At 50.6% G+C, this 26,989-nt stretch overlaps 1 protein-coding gene across 3 annotated transcripts; it reads right to left on the bottom strand.

The window, feature by feature from the left end:
• Nucleotides 1-13,194: 13,194 nt before the first annotated feature.
• CSPG5 (chondroitin sulfate proteoglycan 5) lies at nucleotides 13,195-25,755 on the bottom strand. 3 transcript variants are annotated; one of them, XM_043885210.1, is made up of 5 exons: nucleotides 25,494-25,755; nucleotides 23,705-24,815; nucleotides 20,709-20,897; nucleotides 18,812-18,887; nucleotides 13,195-13,722 (listed from the first exon to the last, which is right to left on the bottom strand). In XM_043885210.1, exons 1-5 carry the CDS (start codon nucleotides 25,588-25,590, stop codon nucleotides 13,561-13,563), a joined length of 1,635 nt encoding a protein of 544 aa, XP_043741145.1. In that variant the 5' UTR covers nucleotides 25,591-25,755; the 3' UTR covers nucleotides 13,195-13,560. The 3 variants fall into 3 exon arrangements, with proteins under 3 accessions (XP_043741145.1, XP_043741147.1, XP_043741146.1); XM_043885211.1 differs by lacking the exon at nucleotides 13,195-13,722 and adding an exon at nucleotides 16,563-16,929 and having other exon boundaries at nucleotides 25,494-25,724; XM_043885212.1 differs by lacking the exon at nucleotides 18,812-18,887.
• Nucleotides 25,756-26,989: the final 1,234 nt, after the last annotated feature.

Here is a 26,989-nt window from a genome sequence, read left to right as displayed (position 1 = left end):
CATCAAGCTGCTATCACTCTCCCGTCTACAAACACGCCAGAGAAGTCAAGGTATGATGCAGGCCAGTGCCAACCTCGGCTGACCCCACAGGGAGCCAAGATGGGCCATCAGGGTTGTCTGGCATTGGGTCAGGGTGGCCAGCTTTTGACCCCTGCCTGGATCAGTCACTGGATGTGGGCCACGCTGGGGAGGGGGTGACCTCGGGCCAGGTGGCTCCGCGCAGCTGGGGCAGTGCCCGAGGGGCTGGCTTGCTGACCACACTCTGGGGGGATCTGGGTGGGACTTGGAGGAAGTGGGCTGGAGGGCAGAAGCAGGCCATGAGGAGGGGAAGGTGGAGACGACAGGAACGGGGCAGTGGGGGGAGCCTGGCCTGGGGCTGGACCCTGGACTGCCAAAGCTGGAGCAGTGCTGGCGAGGTGAGGCCTGTGAGCTGTCACAGCCTGAAGTGCCAGGCTGAGCCATCTGCCACCTAAAGGCCCAAGCTGATGGGCCCGGGAATTCAACTAGCCACCCCGGATGCAGGAGCTTCGCAGTTTACAAAGCACTGCTCAGCCTCCCCTGCGTCATGAGCTGGCTTTCAGCATCACTAAGCCTGCATCCTGGGACCAACATAGCCAGAAAGGAAGAAGGGACGCCAGGGGAAAGAGCCAGGCTCGGGGCTGAGAAATGACCTCTGAGGGGCTTGGCTGGGGTGCGAATGGAACACTCAGCAAATGTACAGATGGCGGAGACACAAGTAGTTTGCTCCCACGTGGCTCCTGGAGGACAGAACTGGGGCTTGACACAATCCTGACAGGTTAGAAATATTAATAGGAAACTCAGGGGCTTCCCTGGTGGCTCAGTGGGTAAGAATCCACCTGTCAATGCAGAGAACACAGGTTCGATCCCTGGCCTGGGAAGAGCCCACGTGCTGCAGAGCAACTAAGCCTGTGCGCCACAGCTACTGAGCTGAGTTCTAGAGCCCGTGAGCTGCACACTGAAGCCTGTGCACCCACGGCCTGTGCTCTGCAACAGAAGAAGCTGCCACAATGAGAAACCCGTGCATCGCCATGAAGAGTAGCCTCCGCTCACTCCAAGTAGAGAAAGCCCACGAGCAGCAATGAGGACCCAGCACGGCCAAATTACTTACTTAAAAAAAAGAGAGAAATATGAAACACAAGGCCCCATCCAGCACATGGGCCCCCAAACCCAGCTGAACAGAGTCATCACATCCCTCGGAAAATGACCTCAGGGACCGTATGGGTCTCAGCTCCAGGATGACTCAACAGAAGGATGTGCGATGCTGGTCGCGGGAACAAGGCCACTCAGTGAGCCCCTCAAATCCAGGTAAGGAGGGTCTTTATTGCCCTCATGGGGCAAGGGGTCCTCAGGGCCATGGGACACGCCTGCTCTCCTCCAGACCACACTTGCTGCCTGGGACCCCAGACTCTCTTGCCCCAAAGGCCCCAAAGTCCCCAAGCCTGCTTGCCTGGCTTTCTTCCCTAAGATGGTGTCTGAGAGGCCAAGGTGGGTGAGCAAAGCTGGGACACATTAACTGAGGTGTCCCTGTGCGTGTTTCTGGACCAGCTCATGTTGAAGGTGGAGCCAGGAGTTATAGGGAAGGGGACCAGGCTGGGGGCCACAAGGCTACTCTTCCGGCCCCCCACATCCTGGGACAGAACTCTGGATCCAAGAATTCTAGGTCCAAGTTTAGCCTTCCGAGTCATTGGGAAGGTGTGAAGGTCAAAGCAGAGGTCTGCTCCTTGAACCGTTAGCCTGAACCATAACTTGTGAACTTTAAGACGTGGATCTGCCGGCTCTGTGGACCTAAGTGGCCCCTCTGGGTTCACACCTGGGCTACAGAGAGCCCTTTTGGGCCACCAGCCTGATCTGAGAAGAGCACCCAGGCATCACCCAAGAGAGCTGTCATATGATGATGGCTGAAGGGACTTGAAGACCTTCACCAGGAGAAGAGAAGGGTCAGGAACTGCATTTTGGTTGTCTTTTGGTCCTGAAAAGATCACCGAAGGAAAAAAGATTCATTCTAAGTGCACACAGCGTAGAACTAGGACCAAGAGGAGGCTTATGGAAGAAAAATGACCCATTTAACAAGAAGCGGGGGAACTTCCCTGGTGGTCCACTGGCTAAGACTCCACATTCCCAATGCAGGGGGCATGGGTTCCATCCCTGGTCAGGGAACTAGATCCTACATGCCACAAGGAAGACGGAAGATCCTTTACTCTGCAACTAAGACCCAGTGCAGCCAAATAAATGAATATTTTTCAAAAATAACAAGAAGGCCTGGAAGGTGGGAGAAGAACAAAAAAAAGAATGGATCATGGTGGGAGTGCCTTCTTGCTGAAGGAAGGCCAGCGATGCTGGCCCAGGTTCTTTGGGGATTTCCTAGACGAGATTTATGGCTCAGATGGTAAAGCATCTGTCTACAGTGTGGGAGACCTGGGTTCGATCCCTGGGTCGGGAAGATTCCCTGGAGAAGGAAATGGCAACTGACTCCAGTACTCTTGCCTAGAAAATCCCATGTACGGAGGAGCCTGGTGTCCATGGGGTCGCAAAGAGTCAAAAACAACTGAGAGACTTCTCTTTCTTTCAGAAAAACAGGAAGGGGCTTCCCCCATGACTCACTGGTAAAGAATCAGCCTGCAACATAGAAGACCTGGGTTCGATCACTGGTCAGGAAGATCCTCTGGAGAAGGAAACGGCAACCTATTCCAGTGTTCTTGCCTGGAGAATCCCATGGACAGAGGAACTTTGTGGGCTACAGTCCATGGGGTCACGTCCAAGTCATGGACGTGACTTAGCAACTAAACCACCAACCACCCCCAGAGAAGAAGGCCCAGCTGGTAATTAAGCTCTTCCCTACCTGAGAGGGTGTCTGAGTGTGACCGGTGTAAGGCATGCGGCAAGCCTTTCACAGACAAGGTCTGCCCTAGTCTCGCTGTGACGCATCTGAAAACTCTTTCCATTTTCCAGGGAGTGTAAACTGAGGCACAGAGTGGAGGAGTCGGGAGTCCTGGCTGCCCAGCTTTCCCTGTGACGCTTCGGAGGGGACCCACCCTCTGCTTCTGTTGACCATGTTCCCATCTGCCTTTTTGCGGGTTTGGCGGCATTTTTTTTGGGGGGTGGCAATTCTCACATGGACACATTTTCATGAATGCCAGCAGCCAGAGTCCTGTGCCTGGCACTTGGCAGCAGCCAGGTGGTCACAGGAGCCAAAAGGAGGTCTTTTTTTTTTTTTCCTGTGGGAACTCATTCCAGTTGCCAGCAGAGTGAGGATCAGAGCCGTGTCGCTGGGCTTTCTGGGGCTTACTCCTGGCAACCTTGCCTGGCCTTGTGCTTTTGGGCAGGGACCCAGTCTTAGCCCCGGGGTTTCTGTTTCTCCGTCTGTAAGACAAGGGTGAACTCCGGCCCTGGCTGGCCACAGAGCCGGCCGGATCAGGAAGCACGCCGTCCTCCTTGAGAGGGCGAAGCGGCAGCCAGAGTGAAGACAAGTGGGAAGGAGGGCCAGCCGCCTCCCAGGGGAGGCCCAATTAGGGCAGCGGGCAGTTCCCACCAGAGGCTCTGGCCAACCCTCAAAGCCGGCCGCGTGGGCAGGCGGCAGCAGGCTGCGTGATTCACAGTGGCAGCTCGGGCCGCCCACTGGGCTGGCCTCAGGAACTTCAAGTGTGCGCATTAGTGCCAAGGGGGATGCAGGCCAGCTCCCTTCCTTCTGCAGGGGAGGGGCGAGAGGGAGCCAGCCTGTGAGCACCCAGCTACGAGAGGGCAAAGCCAGATGAGAGGCCATGCTTTTGAGGTTCCTGGGACCTCTGCACAGCCTCCCCTGGGGGCCCCAAAGATGGGGAGCTTGGGGATCCAGAGATGGTTCATTCCATAGGTCCCAATTAGAACACCTGGAAGAAGGTTCGGCCCTATCCCAGCCTTGGGGACCATGGACACAAACAGGAGACCGCCCTGTTCTCAATGCACCAGAGTCTACTGTTCATTCATTCATTCATCCATCCATTGAGTAGAACTGCTGCCTACCTACCGAGCCCTGGAGCCACGGCTGTGAAAAACATAATCAGGATCTCTGCTCTCAGAGGGGCTTTCCTGGTGGCTCAGTGGTCAAGAATCCACCTGCCAATGCAGGAGACATGGGTTCGCTCTCTGGTCTGGGAGGATCCCACATGCTGAGGAGCAGCTAAGCCTGTGTGTCACAACTACTGAGACTGTACTCTAGAGCCTGGAAACCACAACTACTGAGGCCACGCACCACAGCTTCTGAAGCCCCCGTGCCCTAGAGTCAACATTCTGCAACAAGAGAAGTCACTGTAATGAGAGGCCTGTGCACCACAATGAAGAGGAGCCCCTGCTAGAGAAAAGCCACATAGCAAGGAAGACCAGCATGGCCAAATATAAATAAGTTATACACACACACACACACAACACGGAAGTCACACAGAAAGCAAGTAACCCAATAATGAAAAATCAGAGAGGCAACAGTGTGGTTTTGTGCACTGACTTGAGTCAGGAAGCTGAGGTTCAAATCTCAGCTCCAACTCTGGCTTCTGACTAGGAGGAAGCTATTTAACCTCTGCGCCTGAGCTTCCTTCTTTGCAAGTATTATTTGCTCAGTCGTGTCCAACTCTTTGAGACTCCATAAACTGTAGCCCACCAGCCTCCTGTGTCCATGGACTTTTCCAGGCAAGAATACTGGAGTGGGTTGCCATTTCCTTCTCCAGGGCATCTTCCCGACCCAGGGATTGAACCCAGGTCTCTTGCATTGCAGGCAGATCCTGTACCACTAAGCTACCTGGGAAGCCTTCTCTGCAAAGTGGAGATAATAAAAGTATCCATTGCACAGGGTAGTTATAAAGAAAAAATGAGTTAATATTTGTAAAGTACTTCAAACTGTGTCTGACATACAGAAAATATCTGTAAGTATTTGTATTAATATAGGTATACTAGAAGAAGGACTGAGCCAAGCCTCTATAAAGAGGGTAGAAAAAGAACAGCAAAATAAACTCAAAGAGGGAATTCCCTGCTGGCCCAGTGGCCAAGTCTCTGCGCTCCCACATGCCAAAACTAAAATCTGGCACAGACAGATAAATAAATAATAAATATTTTAAAAAATCAAAGAAAGTTAAAGAATGGCAATAATAAAAATAAAATAAGGAAATAGAAAACAAATATACAACAGAGATGATGAACACAAAGCCAAGAAGTTTGGTTTTTGAAAGGACTGATACAACCGATGAGCCTCCTATGTGACTAATCAAGAAAAAAAGAGAAGGCACAAATAACCAATATCCAGAAGAAAGATGAGAGACAACTATAGATCCTGCAGGCATTAAAATTGCAGGAGGATGTTGAAAACAATATTAGGCTAAAATTTTTTGACCTTCTCCGTGAAATGGACAAGTTTTCAGAAAAATATGTCATCAAAAGTGACACAAAAATAGAAAATAGTTAAGGAAGCTAAATCCACAACTAAGAAAATATTCCACAAAGAAAACCCCAGGCCCTGATGGTCTCACCGGAAGAAACGATGCCAATATTAGATACTACTCAGAGAGTATAAAAAAGGGTACACCACTCAATACACCTCATGAGGTTATCATAACCTTGATAGCAAATATCTAACAAGAAAGGAAAGTTACAAGCCAACCTAACTCAGGAATGTATATGCAAAATTTCTAAAAATACATGCTATCCAATTTAGCATAGTAATAAAGTAAAAGGTTAATGCATCCAACCAAGTTATATTTATTCCCAAATTGCACGATTGGTTTAACATTTGAAAACTCAATGTAATTTTATGTATTAAGAGGATCAAAGAAGAAATTACATGATTATCTCAGTAGATGCAGGAAAGCTTTTGATAAAATTTAAGATCTATTCAAAGTAAAAACATTTAGCAAACTATGAATAGAAGGAAATTTCTTTAATTTGATAAATGATATCTGCAAAAAAATCCTACAGCAAACATTATTTTTAACGATGAAAGGTTGGAAGCTTTCCTTCTGAGACTGGCAATGATACAAGTATACCTGTTCTCTCCGTATCTGTTCCTAATGAAACATCCTGGCTGGTGCAATAAACCAAGAAAGAGAGTAAAAATGTATAAGAATTGTTAAGGACGAAATAAAACTATTTTTCTTTGCAGATTATATAATTATATACACTCATAGAAAATCCAACAGAATCTACACACAAATTCTTATGAGTATTTATCAAGGTTGCCGCATATCAAATCAGTGTTAACAATGATTGAAAGTGAATGAAAGTCGCTCAATCGTGTCCGACTCTTTGCAACCCCATGGAATATACAGTCCATGGAATTCTCCAGGCCAGAATACTGGAGTGGGTAGCCTTTCCCTTCTCCAAGGGATCTTCCCAACCCAGAGATTGAACCCAGGTCTCCTGCAATGCAAGCGGATTCTTTACCAACTGAGTTTTCAGGGAAGCTCCATTAACAATGATTGTTTCTATGTAAAATATATTAGAAACCAGAAAATGAAAAACTCTGAAAAGATATCACTTATAATACTATTTAAAAAAACCAAGTACATAGAAAGAAGTCCAAAAAACATGTTTGATGCAAAAGACCACAGAAAAGTATTTAGAGAAATTCTAGAAGACCCAAATAAATGGAGAGATAGACCATGTTCATTGACTGGACAACTCAATACTGTAAAGATCAGCTCTTTCTATATTGTCCTATAGATTCTATCCAGTTGCAATTAAATCTCAAAGATTTTTAAAGATGTTTTTGTTTTGGTGGAAACTGACAAGCTGGCACTAAAATGTGTGTAGAAATGCAAAAGACTCAACACCACCAAGACACTTTGAAAAACAAAGTGAGGCGACTTGGATCACTGGATATCAAGGCTTACTTTGAATCTAGAAATGCAGTGTGATTGCAGTACAGAGGCAGACAAACAGACCAAAGGAATAAAGTAAAGAACTCAGAGGCAGACATATTCATATACAGACATTTGAATAATGCTCAAGTGACACTTCAGAGAAGTGGGAAAATGAGAAATAGCAGCCCTTCAGTAAGTGATGCTGGGCCAACTGGATATCCACCTGCCAAAAAAAGAGAAAGAAATTGGATCCCTACCTAATTTCACTTACAAAAATCAATTCCGGTGTATTACAGAGACGATGTGCTGCTGGATGATTTAACAACTAGCTCCCCAAAAGGAACAATACCAGACTTTCAGTGTTTATTGAGTCTTATGCTATAAACACTCCTACCACGGCTTATTCCAAGTAACCAGTGTGAGGTCGTTGAATGCCGAGTTGGGGGAAAAAATGCACAGAAGGACTACATAGATGGTATTTTCAACATAGAGATTCAGTTGACATAAATAATGTGATGAATTCTATTTATTACTTATTGTTTTGTTTGTTTTGTTTTGCTTTTTGGCCATACCTCGAGGCATGCAGGATCCTACTTCCCAGACCAGGGATCGAACCCTTGCCTCTGGCAGTGGAAGCTCAGAATCCTAACCACTGGACCTCCAGGGAATTCCCTTACCTTTGTTTTTAATATTTTTATTTATTGTAAGTTTATATAGGTTAATTTTTAATAATTGCTGTATTTAACAACTGGTTCACAAAATACAAGAAAATTGAACAACTTTCTCATGAGCCAGTGTGAGCCACCTCTAATGTACCACTGCTTTTAGACCTGAATGTGAAAGGCACAGTTTTTTATTTAATGTGGAATTATTCTTCAATCTTTAGAAGTTTATTATAAAAAGAAAAGATTATTTAGTAAAACACTTTCATGATCTCAAGATAGGGAACCACTTCTCTTCCTTTTTTGGGGGTAGGCTTGTTGAGGTGTGTGCAGAAAAGTGTTAACCTAGCATGTCTGAGCATTCTGTCCTTAGAAAGACTTGCTTACAAGATTGGCCCTTAGCTAGTATCCAGGAACTTAGTTTTTGGAAGGGTTCTCACTGTTCCCTAAGTACAAAGAGTTTAGAGACTATGCACTGTGCCTAAACAGCTGTGTAAACAATGTAGTTTATGCTAAATAGACGTTTTTTTTCTGGGAGACTGGAATTTTGGTATGCGCTAAGCAGTGGATGCCTACATTACCACTCTCCACTAAAAACTCTGGGTCTGTTATGAGCTACCCCTATAGACACTGCCTCAAAGGTGCTGTCACAATTCATTGCTGAAGGAATTAAGCATGTCCTGTGTTGAATCTGCTGGAAGCTCCTGGTTTTCTCTGGACCTCTCTGTGTATAGCTTTTAAATTTGCTGATTTTGCTTTGAATCCTTTCACTGTAATACATCTTAGCTGTGAGTCTGACCTCATGCCCAGCTGTATAAATCCTACTAGTAAAAAAAAAAAAATAAAGTCATTAAAGCTGGGAATAATCTTGGGCAGCCCTGACACAAGGTATGAAATTCATCTTTTTAAAGTGTACAGTTTCATGAATTTTGACAAATGTACATATTTGTGTAGCCACCATCACAAGCAAGTTACAGAACATTTCCATCACTACAAGCTTCCTTATGCATCCTTGCAGTCAGTTCTCTGTCCATCCTCAGCCCCTGGCAACCACTCATCTATTCTCTATAAGGTCCTACTGTATAGCATAGGGAAATGTGTTCAATATCCTGTGAAAAACCATAATGGAAAAGAATCTGAAAAAGAATATATATGTATATTCAAGTCACTTTGCTGTACAGAAGAAATGAACACACTGTAAATCAACTATACTTCCATAATACTGAAAACAAAAAGAATGCCTGTGAATGACTAAGGAAAAGATAATAATAGAACAATTGGCTAAAGAGTTATTAAACGGGTGCTTCACAAAAGTAGAAATATAGATGATATTTGAAATAAACATATGAAAAAAGTGTGCAACCTCATTAATAATTAGGGAATGCAAGTTAGAATCACAATTGCATACCATGAGGAAGCCTGTAAGAATGACTAAAATTGAAAACGTATGACAATATCAAGAGTTGGGAAGAATGTGGAGTAAAGCAGTTCGCCTCCACTGTTGGTGGGAGTTTTTAGCTGATAATAAGCACTTTCAACACTATCTTGTAAAGACTGGCTAAATTCCATCCCAGCAGTTTCGCCCCAAGGTGTACACTTGGGACACGAGTCTCTGGAGGCTAACCCCTCTGATGGACACATTCCTCCTGGGCTGTGATGAACCTTTGCCCAGAGTACTGTGGAGTCTGACTGGCCATCTGATCCCTTCTGATAACTTTGCATATCTTGGCTGCCACGTGCATGGCGGAATCTCATTGTAACATGCTCAGGAGACAGTATCATTCCAAGTTCCCTTCAGTGGAGCCCCACACTTTCCCCAAGCTACTCCGGTACCTGTGCTGAGTTCCTGGGCTGAGGGAGGGGCCGCTGCCATAGTTCTCGGCAGTGGCCATGCTCACACACCTCAGGAAAGCCCCTTCATCCCTCTGCAGGGACTCACCCTTTCCCTGGGCCTGGAGGTGGGTGTGCACAGCCCCTCCTGCGTCTCAGAATCCCTCCACGGACTTTACCTCGTGTGACCTCATGTTGTGGGGAGTAAGCTCCACCAGGCAGGGCTTTGGTCCATTTTGGTCATTGCTCTATCCCATGCCCAGACAGTCCTGTGAAAAGACAGGGATGATACAGGTGAAGATGCTGAGGCTCAGAGAGGTCACCTGACTCCTACATGGAGAGGCCTTCCAGCCCTGAGTCCCGGGTTTCCTGCTGCTTTGGGGGCACAGGATAACTTTTTTATGTCTAGAAATCATATGAGGGACTTCCCTGGTCATCCAGTGGGTAAGACTCTGCCTTCCAATGCAGGGGATGCAGGTTCGATCCCTGGTCAGGGAACTAAGATTCCACATGCCATGGGGCAACTAAGCCCACGTGCTACAGCTACGGAGTGTGCCCTGCAGCCCGTGCTCCGCAGCAAGAGAAGCCACCGCAAGGAGAAGCCTGCGCACTGCAACTAGAGAGAAACCCCTGCTTGCCACAACTAGAGAAAAGCCTGTGCAGCAGTGAGGACCCGACAAAGCCAAAAATAAATACACAAACAAATTAAAGAGAAAAGGAGGCCTGTGAGTGGACAGACACACACACACAGAGGGAAGGCAGAGACAGAAACTGCAGTGATGTAACTACAGGTCAAAGAACACCAGGGATGGCTGGCAGCCCGCAAAAGCTAGGAAAAGACAAGGAAGGATACTTCCCCAGAGTTGTGAGAGGGAGCAGAGCCTGCTGACCCCTGGATTTCAGACTTCCGGCCTTCAGAACTGTGGGAGAATAAGTTTCTACTGTTTGAAGCGGTTCATTTGTAGTCATGTGTTATGGCAGCCCCAGAAAACTAACATGGGTGTGTTATGTGTGTAAAGGATATGCCTTGTATCCACAGATACAATGTTCACCACTGCACAGAGGCTTCTCCCAAGTGAAACGACCCATCGGTGCCGAAAGGCTTCCTGATGATTTTCCTTCCATGCTGCCTCAGTTACCCACATTTTCAGTCTGTCCTTTCTTTAGGGAGGAGGACACAGGACAAACTGTGGTGTGGGGTGGTCTCCGAGAATCATCCTCTTGAAAAAAAAAGCACCAAGGGGGAAAATGAAGCAGGACTCAGTGTGAGGCAATCACTGGTGGGCAGGGGTGGGTGAGGGAGGGAAGGGAACGGCAGAGATGGAGGCTCTCAGAGAGAGACAGGATGCTGGCCGGCCCCATGGAGCAGAATCACAGAATCACATGGAGCAGAAGCACAGGCAGAAGGCAGGAAAGAGGACCGGCACACACCAATATATCCTATTCCAGCTCATCAGCCCCTCCGTGGGGTCAAAGACCCTTGGCAGCACTAGGTAAGTCCATTCGTTAGGCTTGCGCTGTCTCCTGTTCCCTTCCCATCTGGGTTCCCCCATCTCCTGCATGTGCTATGGAGGTAGGAGAGAGCCAAGGGCTTAGATCTCCATTTCATAATATTCTTGCGGGAAAAACAAACACAAAACTAACAAACCCTTGTGTCTGGATGGGATTTAGAATTTACAAAGTGCTTTCACATACAATCCATCTTGACTGGGCCTCCTTGTGAAAAGAGGTGCTTATCCATGAAAGACAGGTCTGTCCCCTAAATCAGAGATTACAGAAGTCCTAAGCAGAACCACGCCAACTCCCCCAAAGTGGACAGGGGTCAGGTAAGGAAACCATAACACACACACAGACCAACACCCCAGTACGCAGCCTTGTCCAATAGCAAAGAGCAGACTGAGCTCACAGGCACCACAGGAATGCCATCTGGGCAAGAGTCCTGAGATGAAAACAGAGGACTTATGTTGTCAGTAAATAGGAGACTAGGTGAATTGGACCAACTCTTCCACTAAAGACAATCAAAAGGCTGTACGAACATCTTAAAAGCATCCAAGAGCTAATGAGATTCTAAAGAATTGCTAGGCTGACATCCCAGAGAGGACAGGAATCTAGACAGGGGAGCCCAGATTTCAGGGCCACTTTTCCCTGGAGGTGCTTGCCCATTTAGGAGAGGTGACTAAGAGAATGAATTGTGTTTCTGAAAGTCTTCAAGGATTGGGCGTGGGGGAGGTGTTGGACACTGATATACCACTGCCTCCTTTGGGCTAAGACTCCAGACTGTGCCCTAAGGGGTCAGGATGAACCAAAGTAAACCAGCCTTGCACAATCTGCTAAGTCTGCGGTCTGCCTTCAGTGGCCAGGAAATGTCAACCTGGAATCTGCAATAACATGATCTCAGAATTCCATTGCCCCTGGGCATGTGACAGCAGCGAATGAAAAGCCCCTCAACCCATCCTAGATCTGGAAACTGCAATAAACAATTTTTCAGATACAGTGTCCAGCACAAACTAAAAAATAATGAGGCACCAGGGAAGACAAATCAGGGAGCAACAGAAATTAGGCAAAAGAAACACTCACAGGGATTCCAGTTATGGAATTATCACAGATGGAACACAGGCAAAGTTCTAGAAAATTCTCCTCGCCAGTAAAGTTCTGACTATCTGAACTGTTAAGTCTCTAATCCATTCTCACTTATTGCCTGGATTGCTACAGTCATCATTCTACCTGCCTTTACCATCACCTACCTTGGTAGTTAGCTTCCTTGTGGCTCAGTGGTAAAGAACCCGTCTGCCAAAACAGGAGACGTGGGTTCAATCCCTGGGTCGGGAAGATCTCCTGGAAAAGGAAATGGCAACCCGCTCCAGTATTCTTGCCTGGAAAAGCCTGCGGGCAGAGGCGGCTGACAGGTTACAGTGCATAGGGTTGCAGAGTCGGACACGACTTAGTGACGCAACAACCACCACCTTGGCAATCTGTCCTAAATGCCCTTTCCAAACCCATCTCCTAAGATGTCTCCCCTCACAATCTTCTACTCACACAGCAGAACTCTCCTGTGAGTGTCCTTTTCTTCTCCATCAACCTGAAAAATGCCTCCCACCCTTCAACGTCCAGTGTAAACCTCTCTCCCTGAAGCCTTTCTGAATTCATAAATCCAACTCTCACAGCTTTGCATATCCTATACTCTGTTGACACAATGTATTAAAAATGTTTAAAAGACTATTTCTCACATACACTGTTAACTTTTTGAGGTTACAGTTTATCTTATTCATCTAGAGCTCCTGGAATCTAGCATAGCATCTGGCTGAGAATGTGCTGAATAAATGTTTTAAGAAAGAAGGAAAGAGTATTTTGTATAATAGGTGCTATGGATTGTTAGGGACTGAATTGTGTCCTCCCCAAATATCATACGTTGAAGCCCCTGATGTGACTGTGTTTGGAGATAAGGTAATTAAGGCTAAATGAGGTCATCAGAGCAGGGCCTTATTTCAATAGGACTGGTGTCCTTATAAAAAGATGAAGGGACACCAGAGAACTCTCTCCCTCCATATGCACACATAGAAAAGGCCATTGTGGACACAGCAAGAAGGTAGCTGTTTGCAAGCCAGAAAGAGAGGCCTCACCAGAAATCAACTCGGTTGTCAATGTGATCTTGGACTTCTAGCCTCCAGAAAGTTCAGAAAATAAATGTCTGTTGGTTAAGCCTCCCAGGCTGTAGTATTGTTATGGCAGCTCAAGCAGACTAATACATAGACCATTTCTCAGATATGAAACGTGTATGACACACATCCTCAATAAAGGTAAGAATTCAACTCAAAGTGACAAGAAAGGGTAGGGAGTAGACACAGGCACACCAGGAAAAATGGCTTTTTAAAAAGTTTTATTTCAAGAACTTTGTTGTTTTTTCTTTTTTTTACCGGTATTTCAAAAAAAGGTGGGTCAAAGTACAAAAAAAAAAAGTCAGTTGAATAACAGCATAGGTTTAGAAATCACAGCAGCAGAAGCAATGTACAGACAGCACAGACAGAACACTCCAGTGGACTGTAATTCTCTTCGGGCTCTTTGCTTATGATATGTTTATTCCCTCCTGTACAAAATACACCAAGGCATGCCATGAGACCAGAAAAAGAAAGGGGTTCAACAAGTGGTTACAAGAAATAGAATCTGTACAAGAGGAGATAATGCTTCCTCCCCCGCCCCCCGCCCCCCACTTCCTCCCTTGCTCGGCTTCAGGTTAAGTTGTTCTGAAGACAGTTCACCTCCAGGTCGGCCTGGTCACCCTTGCCACCCTCGAGTTTGGGCGACATGGAGTTCTGGATGTTAAATGGCTCCTCCTCTTTCAGGCAGGACTTGAGAGCTTCCTGGATTTTGTGGGGAGCACTAGAATCATCCTGGAAGAGAAAAATAAAAAGCTGAGGCCAGATTGGGAAGGAGACAATGGGTGGAGGAATCAAGTAACATCTCAGATTTTTCTATTTTACTAAAAAAAGAAAATAAAACAGAAAAGGAAGAAAGCGTTGAGGCTTGGATGAACCAAAGTGACTCATTAGCAGCTACTATTTCGGAACATCATCCTCAAAAACCCCCTGGCCATGTTCGGATGAAAACCCGACAGGTAACTGCATTACAAATACCTTTAACAGAAGCCAGACTGGGGAGAAACAGTCTCTTTTAATATTCAGCCTGGTCCCTCTAAAGCCTCACCTGCTGGTGAGCTCTGCCCGGCCCCTCTTCACACGGCCCTCCATCCTGAGGAGTTCTGCTCTCGCAAAAAGGTCTTGATCAGGAACATGACTTGGTGTGCCAACAGGGCTGTGGTCAGGCGCAGAGCTGATTCCAGCAGAGTCAGGGCCCCTCTCCCCACAGCAAATTCACGTTCTCTGACTAGAGGCCAGAGATGTGCGAGCCTATCAGAATTTCTCTACCACACAGACGCCGACTTACAAGGTGCTCCCTCAGTCTAAGGCCTGTGCTGCTGGTCCGCAACCCTTCTCTGACGGGGCCCCGCACCCTCTCTCTCCGTGTTGCCTGCAGCCGAAGGACAAGCTCCTGAACCTGGTTGAACGTGTGAACGGTTACCAGGAGACCCTCATCGGTACACAGTCCTCCAGCTCTGCGGTCAGAGAACACTTAACAGCGACACCTGTCGTCCCGCTGCTCTTCCTTGAAGATTCCGTGAGCAGATTTTACCCAGGGGGGCCTCGGTTCCTTCTCAGGAGCCCCAAATAGCTATTGTTAAGTGCTCGGAATTCTTGCAGATCAAAGAGGCTGTGTAGCCACCCAGGCAGGTTCATGGAGGGCAAGAAGGGTAAGGTGCCTATCTGACCAGCCAGCTCAGCCCTTTCTTGCTTTAATCACGTCTGAAATTCAAGATACTCATGGAGATTAAGGACCAGGACATTCTCGACAGAACAGAGAGCCGGAGTCCCATGCTGCCTGCTCCTGAGTATGACCTCTAATGGCACTAGGTCAAGGGAGGGACTAGTTGGAGAGTAGAGTAAGGTGCTAGGCTTACAGGAGCTACAGGTGTTCAATGTACTGTGCGTGTAGAACTCACTGTGACCTGCCCCCCACTCCAGCCTCACTGAGCACTGTCTCAGAAGACTGGCGTGCACAGAGCAACCTGAGGTAGTTTCGAAGACTTCAGGAGTGATTTACAGACAACAGCGGAACACACGCTCCCCAATTCTAGCGTGTATGAGACAAGCACAAGGCCAAAACGAACTTCATTCTGTGCTGAGGCAGATTTCAGGCAAGGCTGCTGCACACAGCGTCTACAGGCAGTGGGTATTTTCTACCCCTGCTTGGACAGGCTGAGAAAAAACTGTTCAGTGGCTTAACTGTATATGTGCTGAGATGGAAAGATCGCCCTGATATATTAAGTGTATTATGTACACACACACACACACAGGTTTTTTTATGGAGAGGGAAGCAGGATGAGGTAGAACTTGTGTGAGGTGTGGGGGAGACACTGGACAGAAACACCTGAGACCCTGAGCAGAAGGGACTGGGGATCACAGCAAAATGTGGAGCAAGACAGGATGGCCTACACTCATCCTCTGACAAGAATGGAACTCACTTTCACGTTTTTCAAGATAACCACCCCTACCCTGGCCCCATCACACTCTCCTTGGGGGCATACAGAGGCACAGGGATATTCTCATAACGTGAAAAAGTGAATTCAGTGAGTTGTATAGACCTGGGCATCAAAACTGTGACGCCATGAAGGTGGGGAACCTAATTAAACCTGGCCTCTTGAGGACTTGGACAGAGGAGAAAGCTGCCTTCTGGGCCAATGGGTGGGAGAAGTCAATCCTACAAATCAGGAACACAGGTATCCAACAATGCTATGAGGCAAGCTAAGTAACTTCAGCAGGTAGAACAGGTGAGGGCGTGTCTAGGCCAGGATGGAGCAATTCTCGTCCACGTGTTTGCTCCAGAACTCCATCCTCTTAAGCCTAGGGTGGCTGAGTCCCTCAGCTGAAGGCCCCTCTGCCTTTGATTTTGTGGAAGTCCCTCATCGCAAGGAAACTGGACCTCCCCCTGGCCTAAGTCCTGGGAACTATTTCCAGCTTTCTGTCCCAGCCATATGGGCATCCTTCCACCAGGGGTTCAGGCCTGGATGTCTTCTTGTTCAGACACAAGCCTCCATCAGAAGGGGGCGGGCAGCCCGTGTTTTACCAAATATATGGAGGAAACAGAGACTGGGAAGTAGGAAAGATTTAAATTGGCAGGGTGGGGTGGGGATGGGAAACACTAAGGGGCCTCCTGGAAGATCCGTCCAGTCTCAGCAGGACCAAGTCCCCGCCATGGCACTGCTCTGACAGCACGGCTGGGAGATGGACAGGGCGGCTTCCGGCGCTCAGGCAGTTCGCCCACGTTGTTAAGGTTGACTTCGCTGATGCCATGCAGCGGGAGGTGCCCAGCCTTCTACACACTTGCCATTCCTCCCAGAAAGGGGCAAACCTTCATAGCTGGGGCTGAAAAGCTGCGGGCTTTTCCTTCTCCTTCTGAAGTTTCTTTCCGAGGCTGGCTGCTCAGTGACACAGACCCACACACGCTCAGCTGCTGGCTCCCCGGCCACAGGGTCCCACGTCACTGCAGGGGGCCCAGTCCAGGAGCAGCACAGAGTGACAAGCATAGCAGGGGAGAGGGACGCGACCCGACACAGACACCAGCCGTGGACCCTTCCCCGACCAGCCCCAAAGCGGTACTTTGTTGTTTGAAATCTTTTCAGATAGTGGTTTTTAGAGATTACTGGAACGGAGTAGGAAAAGGACCCATTCCATCTCCTTGACTTATGTAAAAGAAATAACCCCTCTACTAAGATAAAGAAAACTCTACAAAATTTTAGGAGATGCCAAAATCAACAAGGCTTTTTTTTTTTTTGGAGGGGTGAAGGGAGAGGGATGGGGAGACTAGCTGCCCCTGTTTCGACTCCCAGCTCATCTGGAGGTTCACTTTCATCCTGCTGCCAGCAGCGCTTGTCAGCAGTCACTATGGTGGCTGAAGCAACGGCCAGGGCTCCACTTCATCATAAGGTGGTAACTGTCTTCACTGTCAATGCACAAGATCTTGACTATGACCAAGTCTGACTTCTGGGTGAGGCGGAAGGAATGAGAGGTGAAGTGGAAAACCCAGCTGCTGGACAGGAGAGCCACCCCCCACAGGCTCAGGGCTTTGGCAGAGGTGACAGGATGTACCCTGGGGCACGAGCTGAGGGAACGATGCCCATGGAAATGGCCCCCAGGATCCCAGAGGAGCCAGAGAGCTGAGTGCCGCCCTGAGTGCCACCCAGACAACCCCAGGGCCCTTCTTGGGCAGAGTCCACTATGGCTGACCACCCTGCTCCACTCTGCTTTTGTTCTGCCATATGCTGAACTCAAGGTCAGTGGCAGTTTTTCCTGGATAAATGCCTTGCTTTCCCAAAGTTGGGCCCATAAGAACTGGAAACCTGGAGAAGGAAATGGCAACCCACTCCAGTATTCTTGCCTGGAAAAGTCCATGGACAGAGGAGCCTGGCGGGCTGCAGTCCATGGGGTTACATGACTGAGCGTGTGTGCACGAGGGTGGAGGGAGATGGGTTGGTAGCAATAAAGTGGTAGAACTAAAAAAAAAAAGAACTGGAAAACTTCGTGTTGGCTCCTGCAACCAAGGCCTCCAAGAGACACTATTTCCTTCCCCTCTATCTTTGTGAGGAGGAAAGGTGGACACACCAAGGCTGCCAGAAATGCATGAGTCAGCAGCTTTGCTAAGGACCCTTGCACTCTGTGGATAATAAACACCCTGACGAGGCACTCCTGTACAGGTCAGGCCTGCTGTCCCTCATGTATGAGATGGCACATCAGACAGCGGGTCTGAGAGACCCCATGGCAAGCCACTGATCACCAGTAATTCAAAACTGACAACGACATGCACATCACTGCCAGAGGCTGGGTACGTTGGGATGAGGTGTTCCAAGACAAGGCACATCCTACATCCTTGTGGGTTGACTGGAGTGGTCACCAATCTCAGACGTGACAGGACATCTTGCTGCCTTGACAGTTATGCTCATCTTAAACTTATTAGTGTCTTGGTACATACCATGTAAAATATATCTGTTGTTTCTCTATCCTTTATAGCAAGGTCTTTAAAAAATTAGCTTAAATTGGCCTTTTTTATTTCTTATTTGAATTGACTCCCTTTTCTCCTCCTTCTGCAGGTCAACTTGTTCTTTTCTGGGGTTTGGTGAACAAAGCCTCATATACTATTATTTTCTCCTTTGCCTTCTGGGGCTGCACTTTCCCCAGTTATAAAAAAAAGGAAATGGTCTATCGGGACCTCTTATTGGGTTTCAACTTACATTTATAAACCCATCCTCGTAAGGACAGATTTATCCCTACACTTATGGTTCTGCCAGTGTTCTGTGCTTCCCTTTATATCAAAAACTTTAAAAAACTATCCTAGATTGGCCTCTTTTCAGTGTATATAACCATTGTAGATAAGCCTGCTCATTTTTAGGGCTCTCAAAACAGTGTCAAAGAGACTGTTTTTCCGGCAATCCCAGAGGTTTTCCCACTCACCCCAAAGAATAAGCACCATCTGCTTCAAAGACTAGCGAGAAAGTCCCCAGCAAGAAAAGCAGAGGCTTTCTTCTCAGTGTAGAAAAGAAGACAAAAATCAGACTTCTAAAGCTGAGATGAAGCTAAAAATCCTGTACCATCCCAGAAACATCTCCTACTTTGCCTATCCAGGAAGTGACACGCCATCACGCCCTTCTTCTCACTTTCGTGCCCTGGACAGGCCACCCTATCCAGACCCTCAGAGCTCTGAGGAGTGGCTCTATGTGGTGAAGTGAGCCAGAGACACGGGCAGGGGCAGGAGCAGGCACAAGGACAGATGCAAAGAAGACAAGTCACCTGACAGACAGCGTTATCCTAGCGAGCCAAGGCACAGGCAGTGAGGGGTAGGGGGACGCGGAGGGTCGCAATGTTTCCTTACGTTTGGGTGAGAGCCCTCAGCAATGGTGGACAGGGAGAAGTTATCGTTGTGGAGCTCAGAAGGGGTCCGGAATTTGCTGGTTAGGACAGAAGAGAGAAGGGAAAATGTAAGTGAAACAATCACAGCGACATCTGATAGAAGCTTCATGGGGCAAGCGCTGTGTCACGGGTGTGCCCTTATTTGCTGTACCACTAAGAAAAACCTGCCATTTAAACCATGATCCAATCCTTTCTTATTACCTAGAGTTTTCATTACACACTTTAAGGCGCTCATTTAGACTTTAGATAAAGAGCTGACAATGATATGAACAGCTATGACCACATTTGAGCCTGCCAGACAATTACAACTACATCATGACTGCCATCTGGCCAACAGTGATTATAAGATGCCAGCAACTGTAAGACACAATCCAATTTCAGAGATGCTAATATGTGGGGGGAAATGGGTATCTTAGAATCAGTACGCTACAGCAGTATCTGTAGTGCACTGGGTACATGTATTAATAGCATTTTCAGAGTGGTAACCAGGCTTGGGAAAGAAAGGAGGTGTGCAGAGGAAATAAGGAAGGTGGCATTGGAGCTGAAGGGCTGGGGGAGCCATGCTCTGTGCCAAACGCAAACTGGTTCCAGGAGGAAGACCTAGAAGGGGACCCTTTCCTGGGCTTCAGCTCCTGCTTCTCTACTGCCCTGGCAGCCCTCCTTCTGTCCCCAGTCATCAGCAGCAGCCCTGGTAGGTGGTCCCATTCCCACCCTGACCCTCCCCCCACCTCAGTGGCGGTGTGAGGAGCCAAGGGCCTTGGCTTGTGATCACATGCACAGATACAGCCCTGCCTCAATGCACAGGCACAATGGAGAGGCCCTCGCAGCCCCAGGACGGTTAGCTGAAAGGCGGCAGAGAGCCGCTGGCATCTGCACGTCCCACGAGTTTACCCAGCAAAGGAGCAACAGATGGCGTTTTGTCCCTTTCCCAGGACCCAGGGCAAGTCCTTCAGTCCCATTCTCTGGAGGGAGTCTCAGGTCAGGGGGAGGGAATTAACTGGGGGGAAACAACAAGGGGAAAGGGGGGTGGGGGTGGTGCTGCATAAATTGCCTCTTGGGTCCTGAGGAAGCTGAACTCCAGTCTCCTCCTTTTCTGACTCCTGTGACATTTCAGAAGGTTCTTTACTTTGCTAAGTGATAACAGTGACTGTCTCACGGTGGGTAAGGTCACATCCTAGTGTTCAAGGTGTGGGCTTCAAGGGTAAACGCATGTTGATTCTCAGAGGTGCAGAGCTGTGACTCCTCTGCTCAGAGGAGAGCTGAAGTGAGACTCCACATGCCCATATGGCCCTTCAAATCCACAGTGGAGGAAGTGAGGCCGAGGTCCTAGCACTCCTCACATTCTACTGAGAGGGAACGGGGACTTCCTTGAGCCCTCTGTTCTTCCGCCTGGACCAGGGTGGACCAGTTTGAAAAGCAATGAGCTGTTAAATCCTTTCACTGAAGAGGACAGCACATCTGAGGAAGCTGGAGGAGTCACTTCATGCTGATTTGGGAACAAAATCCTCACACCGGCCTCTGGCTGTAAAAGACCTGGGAAGCAGGTGCAATCAGATGGGGGTGGGGGGCTGAGCGCAGTAACTTGCTTGACCACAGTCGGAAGCTGCTATACTCTGTTGCCTTTTCTAAGCATCCTAAGAAAAGATGGCCAGTGTGTGTGTGTGGAATGGTGCTGGACAGCTGCAGTCTGCCACAGGGGCCTAAGCTCTGCTGCAATTCCAGCACATTCTGTGTAGGAACGGGTAAGCTTGGGTGAATCTCAGGTATGAAAAATGGAAGCAGGGACGGACAGCGGATGCCAGAAACCCTCACGACCACACCCCTGGGTCCCACAGGGCGGGGCTGGCAGTCAGACTCACTTGGTCCTGCGCAGCTTGCTGTTCTCTGTCTTGAGCAGGTAGAGCTTCTTGGCGAAGAACACCGTCATCATGAAGAGCAGGAGCAGCACAAGGGCGGCCGAGCCGACGGCCACGCACATCACCTGGAAGTCGGTGATGATGGACTCGCAGCGCATCCCCTTGTGCCAGATGTAGTCCTGTGTGTTGCACCTGCAGCGGTGACAGGGTGAGGCTGAGGCGACGGGCAGGCCTCCATGGCCGCAGCGAGCATCTGACCCCTGACCCCGGGGCTTACTTCAACACCCTGCTCCTATGAGTAGCTAGAGGAAGTGTGGTGTCCTCATCTGTGCAGACTTTAGGGTTGCTATTCTTGCCTCATCTTTACAACCACACCGTGAAGAATGTGTGGCACAAATGCATCAAGGGTGGTTGACACAAATGAGGTAAACGGGGTGCTGAGAATCTGAGCACACTGGTCATTCATAGGCCTTGAAGTGACTGAGGGAAGGGAACCCCGTTTTCTACTTCAGTGACAACAATCACAAGATTCCCTCAGAACCCTCCTAGCCCCTGCCCTGGGCTCTGGTGGGGGGAAAAAAAAAAAGATGAAAAACAAGATCAATAGGAGCAACCACCACAAAGTAGTAGGACCCGCCCTATCTTGGGGCATTGCAGTCCCATCTAGTTCACGTGGCTAACCAGACACTGAAAATAAGGAAGCGACAGACAAGGACAAGCACAAAGATAGATGTACATTCTCCCCCATCTCAGCAGCCCCCCAAGTGCCGCCCCTACAGCTTCCTGTCCTGTCACCATGAGAACTGTCAGGAAAGCAGAGTGAGAAGCAACCCTCTGGGTGGGTTTCAGTCCTTTTGTTGAGTGACTTTCTCCTGCCCTTGGGGACATTCCCAGGCTCCAACTCTTCCAATGACATTGCTGTTTCCATGGGAACCAGGCTGCTTCAAAGAGGAAAAAATGTGGAAGGATACAGTGGCAGGCAAAGGAGGGTGGACATGAACCTCAGGGTGACTGACAGACAGGAGAAAGGAGTCCAGAAATGGGGAAATCAAACACGGGAGAATTAGCCACTCCACACCTAGAAGAGGGTGGGGCTCTGTGGCAAGCAGTGAATTCTCTTATCCAGCTGCCCCTCTGCAGTCGTGGGAGGCTGTTGGAGGACAGCAGGGAAAGAAGGTCCCTCTAACAGAGTGCTCTGGGGAAGTTCTGCCATAGCTCTGCTCGTTTCCCTGCAGTGGTTGGGTGACACAGACAAAAGCATGCTGCAGTCTGCAACCAAGGGCTCGGCAGCCTCCTGTGAGTGGAATGTAAAACAGTTTCCAAGCTGGGGCTGGGCCTGGGTGTACCCGTCAGAGGAGGAATTTCTGGTAGGAAGGCCCAGGGTGGGTGATCTTGGGATGGAAGCTGTGCGAGTTGGGCTGGAGTGGACTAGTGAGAAGTCCTCCTAAGGCAGGATCCACTGGAGGACCCACGGGCAGTATAGGCATGCCACTCAGTGAGGTCATGCTTACTACTGGGGGTCCCTTGATAGCTTCGGAGGCTCTGGGAACTGTTCTAAGTGCTCCAGAGGTAATGAGGGCTCCAAATTTCATACTCTGATGGGGAGCTAACTTCGAAGGCGAAAACCCAGGCCTCCAATAGGATGAAAGATACTAATTTTGCACAAAGATTCCATAGCTCCCAGGTTAAAATCATTACTATAGTCCTCCCTCCACAACTAGAGTCTGAGGAGCAAAATCAGGGTTTCCTTGTATTTCTGGTAGCCCTTAAGCAGCCAGCAAGGTCTTGTTGCCATAATTTCTTGATCACAGTTCTTCTTTTTGCCAATGGCTGGACAGCTCCAATCAGAGCTGTGTGGACACATCCTATATTAGTGACCTAATAACATGATCATTTATAGGAAAGAACTTCACAGGAAGGAAGCTCAAGCTTTAATGACAAAGGCACAGCATGCATGCATTATATTATTCTTCTATCAGAACATTAAGACCTATAGAATCTGAATTCTTTATATACCTCCAAAAAGACCCAGAAAAAGAAATATAGGGAATGGCACTTAAAAAATAGAGATACCCAGATTATAGAAATGTTTCACTCTTAGGACCGGTGTAAACAAGTCCCAGAAGGATCTGAGGTCTCCGTGCCACTTCTAGGGCCTGTAAAGGATGGAGAGAAGCAAAGCACTCAGGCCCGGACATGTGCTTCATCCAGAATGAGGACAAGCCCATGAGCTCTCCAGCAGGTTACCTACCTTGCCGTGAGGGCAGGTGTATCGGGTTAATTACTAATGAGGCATGGGCTGGTGGCTGCACACAATATCCTTACTCTGACACTAAACTCTCTGGGTCTTTAAAACATGTCAGACCGAGTATCTCCAGGAAGACAACAACCAAGGTAGAAGGAGCAAAGTCACTATCCAGAACTAAGAAACGCCAAACGTCTGCTGTGTGAGGAAGGACACTCTGACTTGACCGGTTTGAAAGGCTGCTCTCTGGGTCTTTTCCCAATGAGAAGGTCCTCATTCGTGCCACCTGAAGCACATGCCCCACAGGGTCACGGGACCCTTCTGCCTCACACATGGCTCAGAGGGAGTGGTCAGCAGTTCTCTCTTCTCCCAGGGTGTCTATGGACCTTCTCCTTCTGCAAGTTTAGCTAGAACTTGCCAACAAGAACTTGCCCTCAAGTCAGCAAAGCCCTTTTCCAAAATCCTTGGCTAAGTCCTTTCGTTTCGCCTTTATAGTTTACTGGTTTGGTAAAGGTCACGACACTTAGAGGAAATGCACAGTCTCACTTCTGAGGAAACTCTCCTAGTGATGGGCTCACAGGAAGTACATTTAAGCTGTCAATCTGTAGAATATTTATTGGGACCATCTCTTGACCCGTAAACACACAATCTCTGGGAACCTGCCACATTCCCCTCTCTGCTGAGGCAGCCTCCCATGCCCCCTTCAGGAGGAGTTCTCTGACAAACCCCTGGCACCTGCCTGCCACATCCTTACCTGCAGAAGGCCCCAATGTTCTCCACCAGGTAGCACTGGCCGCCATTGTGACAGTAACTTGGGAAGAGGTCGCACACCGACCGGCAGGAGCCGTTATGTCTCACAAAGCCACTGCGGCACACGGTGCCATTCTCGCTTGGGGCCAGGTCCCTGCCTGGCTCTCCTGGGCGGGGCCTGAGGGCAATGCTGCTGCCAGGGACCATCCCCAGAGTATGCTGCGGAGGGACAGCGTGCCACCGACTGGTGGGCTGGCCTGTCCCGGGCCCCAGACCAGGCTTCTCAGTGGGCACTAGAAGGTCATTTTCATCTTCCAGGTCTCCGCCTCCCACTGCATCCTTGTCCTCCTCTTCTTCCTCCTCTTCATCCAAGTCATCATAGAAGGATGTGGTAGGGTAGAAATCAGACTCATCAAAGGGGGTGAAGTCATCGTACAAGTCAAGCAGGCTCCAGGAAGGGGTCTCTCCCCCGGGATCAGGGTGGTGCTCTGAGGTACCTGGCGACCCAGGGAAGCTCCCCAGGTCGGCGCCACGGCCCTCACCATCCAATCCTTCGAAGTAGTCGATGTCAATTATATCTGACTCTGGATGGGGCTCTAATGTGCCCTGAAAGGGGTACGTGGGCTCTGGCCCGTGAGGGTCAGGTGTGCTGCCTCCCAGGTTCAGCCAAACCTCCATGGGGCTCTCCTTGGGGAGTTCAGGGCCTGGGCTCGGCTTGCCGCCAGGGGTGGGGGAGGGTGGTTCGTTGGCCTCCGTAGCCTCGAGGGTGGCTGGGGATGTCGAGGACGGCCCGAGGGCCTCGTCGGGTGTCGGGCGCGTGGCTGGAAGGGCCTGGGTGTCGCCGCTGCCCGCCTCTGCGGTCACTCCGCCCAGGCCTGGGCTGTCGGCCTCCATCCAGGCTGTGCCTGTCACCGCCGCCGACGCCTCCAGCGCCTCTTCAGCCCCGACTCCAGGGCCCACCAAGGCCTGCTCGCCGCCGGGCGCAGTCCGAGAAGTCTCATCTTTCCCAGGGGCTGGTGGGCCGGCCTTCTCCCGCGTGTCATTAGCACGCGGCTCCCACGCCGGGACGCTCTTCACGGGCATGTCTGCCTCGACGGCGCTGCCCGCCTCACGCACTGTGGGCGGGAGGGACAGGGGCGGGGCGTCACGGACCGCGCGCGCTTTAGAGCTGGGGCAGCGCCCCGCCCCTGCCGCGGCTGCTCTCTCAGACCCCCGCCAACCTTAAGCCTCAGCTTCAAGCTTTCCCAAGGCCACGCCCCATCCTTAAGCCCCGCCCAGAGCCCGCCCCACAAGCCCGAGAACACACCCGACCAAACATTATCCTCGCTTAGGCCCCGCCCCAAGTGAAAGGCCCCGCCCCCGACATCACCCGCGCTCTAACCCGAGCGGCCCTCATTTCTGGCTCCTGGCAAAAAGTCTTACCTTCCTGGCTCTATTCCACCACCAGGCCCCGCCCCAAAGTCGCACCCTTAGGGCTCCGCCCCGAACTCGCGTTCTCCTGCCCCGCCATCACCTCCAGGTCCCGCCCCGAAATCTCACCCTCAGGCCCCGCCCCAACAGGCCCACCCCCAGCCAACACCTCGGTCCCCACACTCGGGTGGCGGCCGCCGAGTCGCCTGCACCAAGTCCCCCCATCTCCTCGTGCGCCCCTTCCCCCGCTCGGGCTGCAGGCAAGACGCTGCCCCGCCCCCTTGGCACAGCTCGCGGACACCTCTTGTACCCGAAGCCAACGGGACCCTGGTCCAAGGCTGGGCGCGAGAGACGCTGGGGTCCCGGTCGCGGTCTGTACCTACCCGGCGCGGCCCCGGAGGCAAGGACCAGCGTAACCCCCAGAAGCAGCAGCAGCGGCGGTGGCCCCCGGCCCGGGCCCCCGCCCTCGGCTCGGCCCATGGCGCGGCGCCCCGACCGCTGTCCGCGGTCTGCCCGGCTGGCTGCGCCCTCGGCTCACCGGCCGCCGCGCCTCCCGCCCGTGCTGCGGCCGTCTCAGCCCACGATGGGCAAAGGGAGAAGCCGCATGCCGCCGCCGTCCGCCGCTGTCCCCGGCGCGCCGCGCCTCCCCGCCTCCCGCGCCGCCGCTGCCGCGCTCAGCGCCGCCCCCACCCCGCCCGCCGCGCCCGCCCCGCCGCACGTAGCTCTGACGCCGGCCCTGCTCAGTCCTCCTGCGGTGGGGACAGACAGACCCCCGGCTCTGCACGCGGAGACAAACGGACACGGGGTAGCGCGCGGGCAGGCGCACAGCGCCGCGCGTGGCATTAGCCTCCAGGTGCACTGGCGGGAGACCTGCGGGGCGGGGCCGTAGTCCCGCCCTCCCAGTGGAGGGGCTGGCACGGGCCCCCCAACCGCGAGGAACCCACCCGCCACGCGGCGAGCACGGAGGGGGGCGCCCAGACACCCGCAGGCTCGGGGCGGGGCTCGGAAAGGCCGCAGGGGGCGGCAGCCCCAGCCCGCGCTGTGCCAGTGAGCCGAACGCAGGGCACGCGGAGCTTCTCGGGATTTCTGCACCAACCCAGTGTTCAGGGCGAAGGGTCTCCGGGAGGTCCCCGAGACCCCACGAGGGCGGGGCGGGCGCTGACAGTGCCAGGCAAGGGGGCGAAGTGGACCTCCCAGGCTCTAATCGGATCAGACCTAATCCGTCTGCAGCCAAAGCCCCAGACCTCGCACAGCCAGGCCCGCCGGAACGCATCCTGGGGGCAGGGGGCAAGAATTTCCCTCCTTAAGGCAGCCTAGGGTGTGGCCTGTAATCCCGGTTCCTTGGTCCCTCTCCAAGATACATCGCCCCCCATTCTTCCCGGGCCGCCAAAGCTCAGGTTGGTTGGGTAGATACGGCGCTTGGTCGCTCAGTCGCGTCCGACTCTTTGCGACCCCATGGACTGTAGCCCGCCAGGCTCCTCTCCAAGGGGATTCTCTGGGCAGGAATACTGGAGTGGGTTTGCCATGTCCTTCTCTAGGGGATCTTCCCAACCCAGGGATCGATCCCGCATTGCAGGCAGATTCTTGACTATCTGAGCCACCAGGGAAGCCCAAGAAGACTGGAGTGGGTAGCCTATCCCTTCTCCAGGGGATTTTCCAAACTCGGAAATCAAACCAGGGTCCCTTGCATCACAGGCAGATTCTTTACCAGCTGAGCTACCTACCCCTAGGGGACTAAGGGACAACAGTCTATGCCAGCTCAGGTGTTACAGTCTATGGGTTCTGTCCTAAGCTCACTCTGCGGTACGGAACCACTCATCTCCAGATCCCTGCTTGGTGGTGGGAATCGCAGCCTAGTGACCTACTTTGTCCACCAAAC

This window comes from Cervus elaphus, chromosome 24 (assembly GCF_910594005.1).
Source record: "Cervus elaphus chromosome 24, mCerEla1.1, whole genome shotgun sequence".
Lineage (NCBI taxonomy): Eukaryota > Metazoa > Chordata > Mammalia > Artiodactyla > Cervidae > Cervus > Cervus elaphus.
The sequence above is the reverse complement of the archived record's forward strand: the minus strand, read 5'-3'. Positions and strand labels throughout refer to the sequence as shown.

Coding starts and splice junctions, on each gene's coding strand:
- CSPG5 (XM_043885210.1), bottom strand. CDS start 25,590: ATGGGCCGAGCCGAGGGCGGGGGCCCGGGCCGGGGGCCACCGCCGCTG. Junction 18,888..20,708: donor AGCAAGCTGCGCAGGACCAA/GTGAGTCTGACT, acceptor TGTCCTAACCAG/CAAATTCCGGACCCCTTCTG. Junction 13,723..18,811: donor CTGAGGGCTCTCACCCAAAC/GTAAGGAAACAT, acceptor TTTCTCTTCCAG/GATGATTCTAGTGCTCCCCA.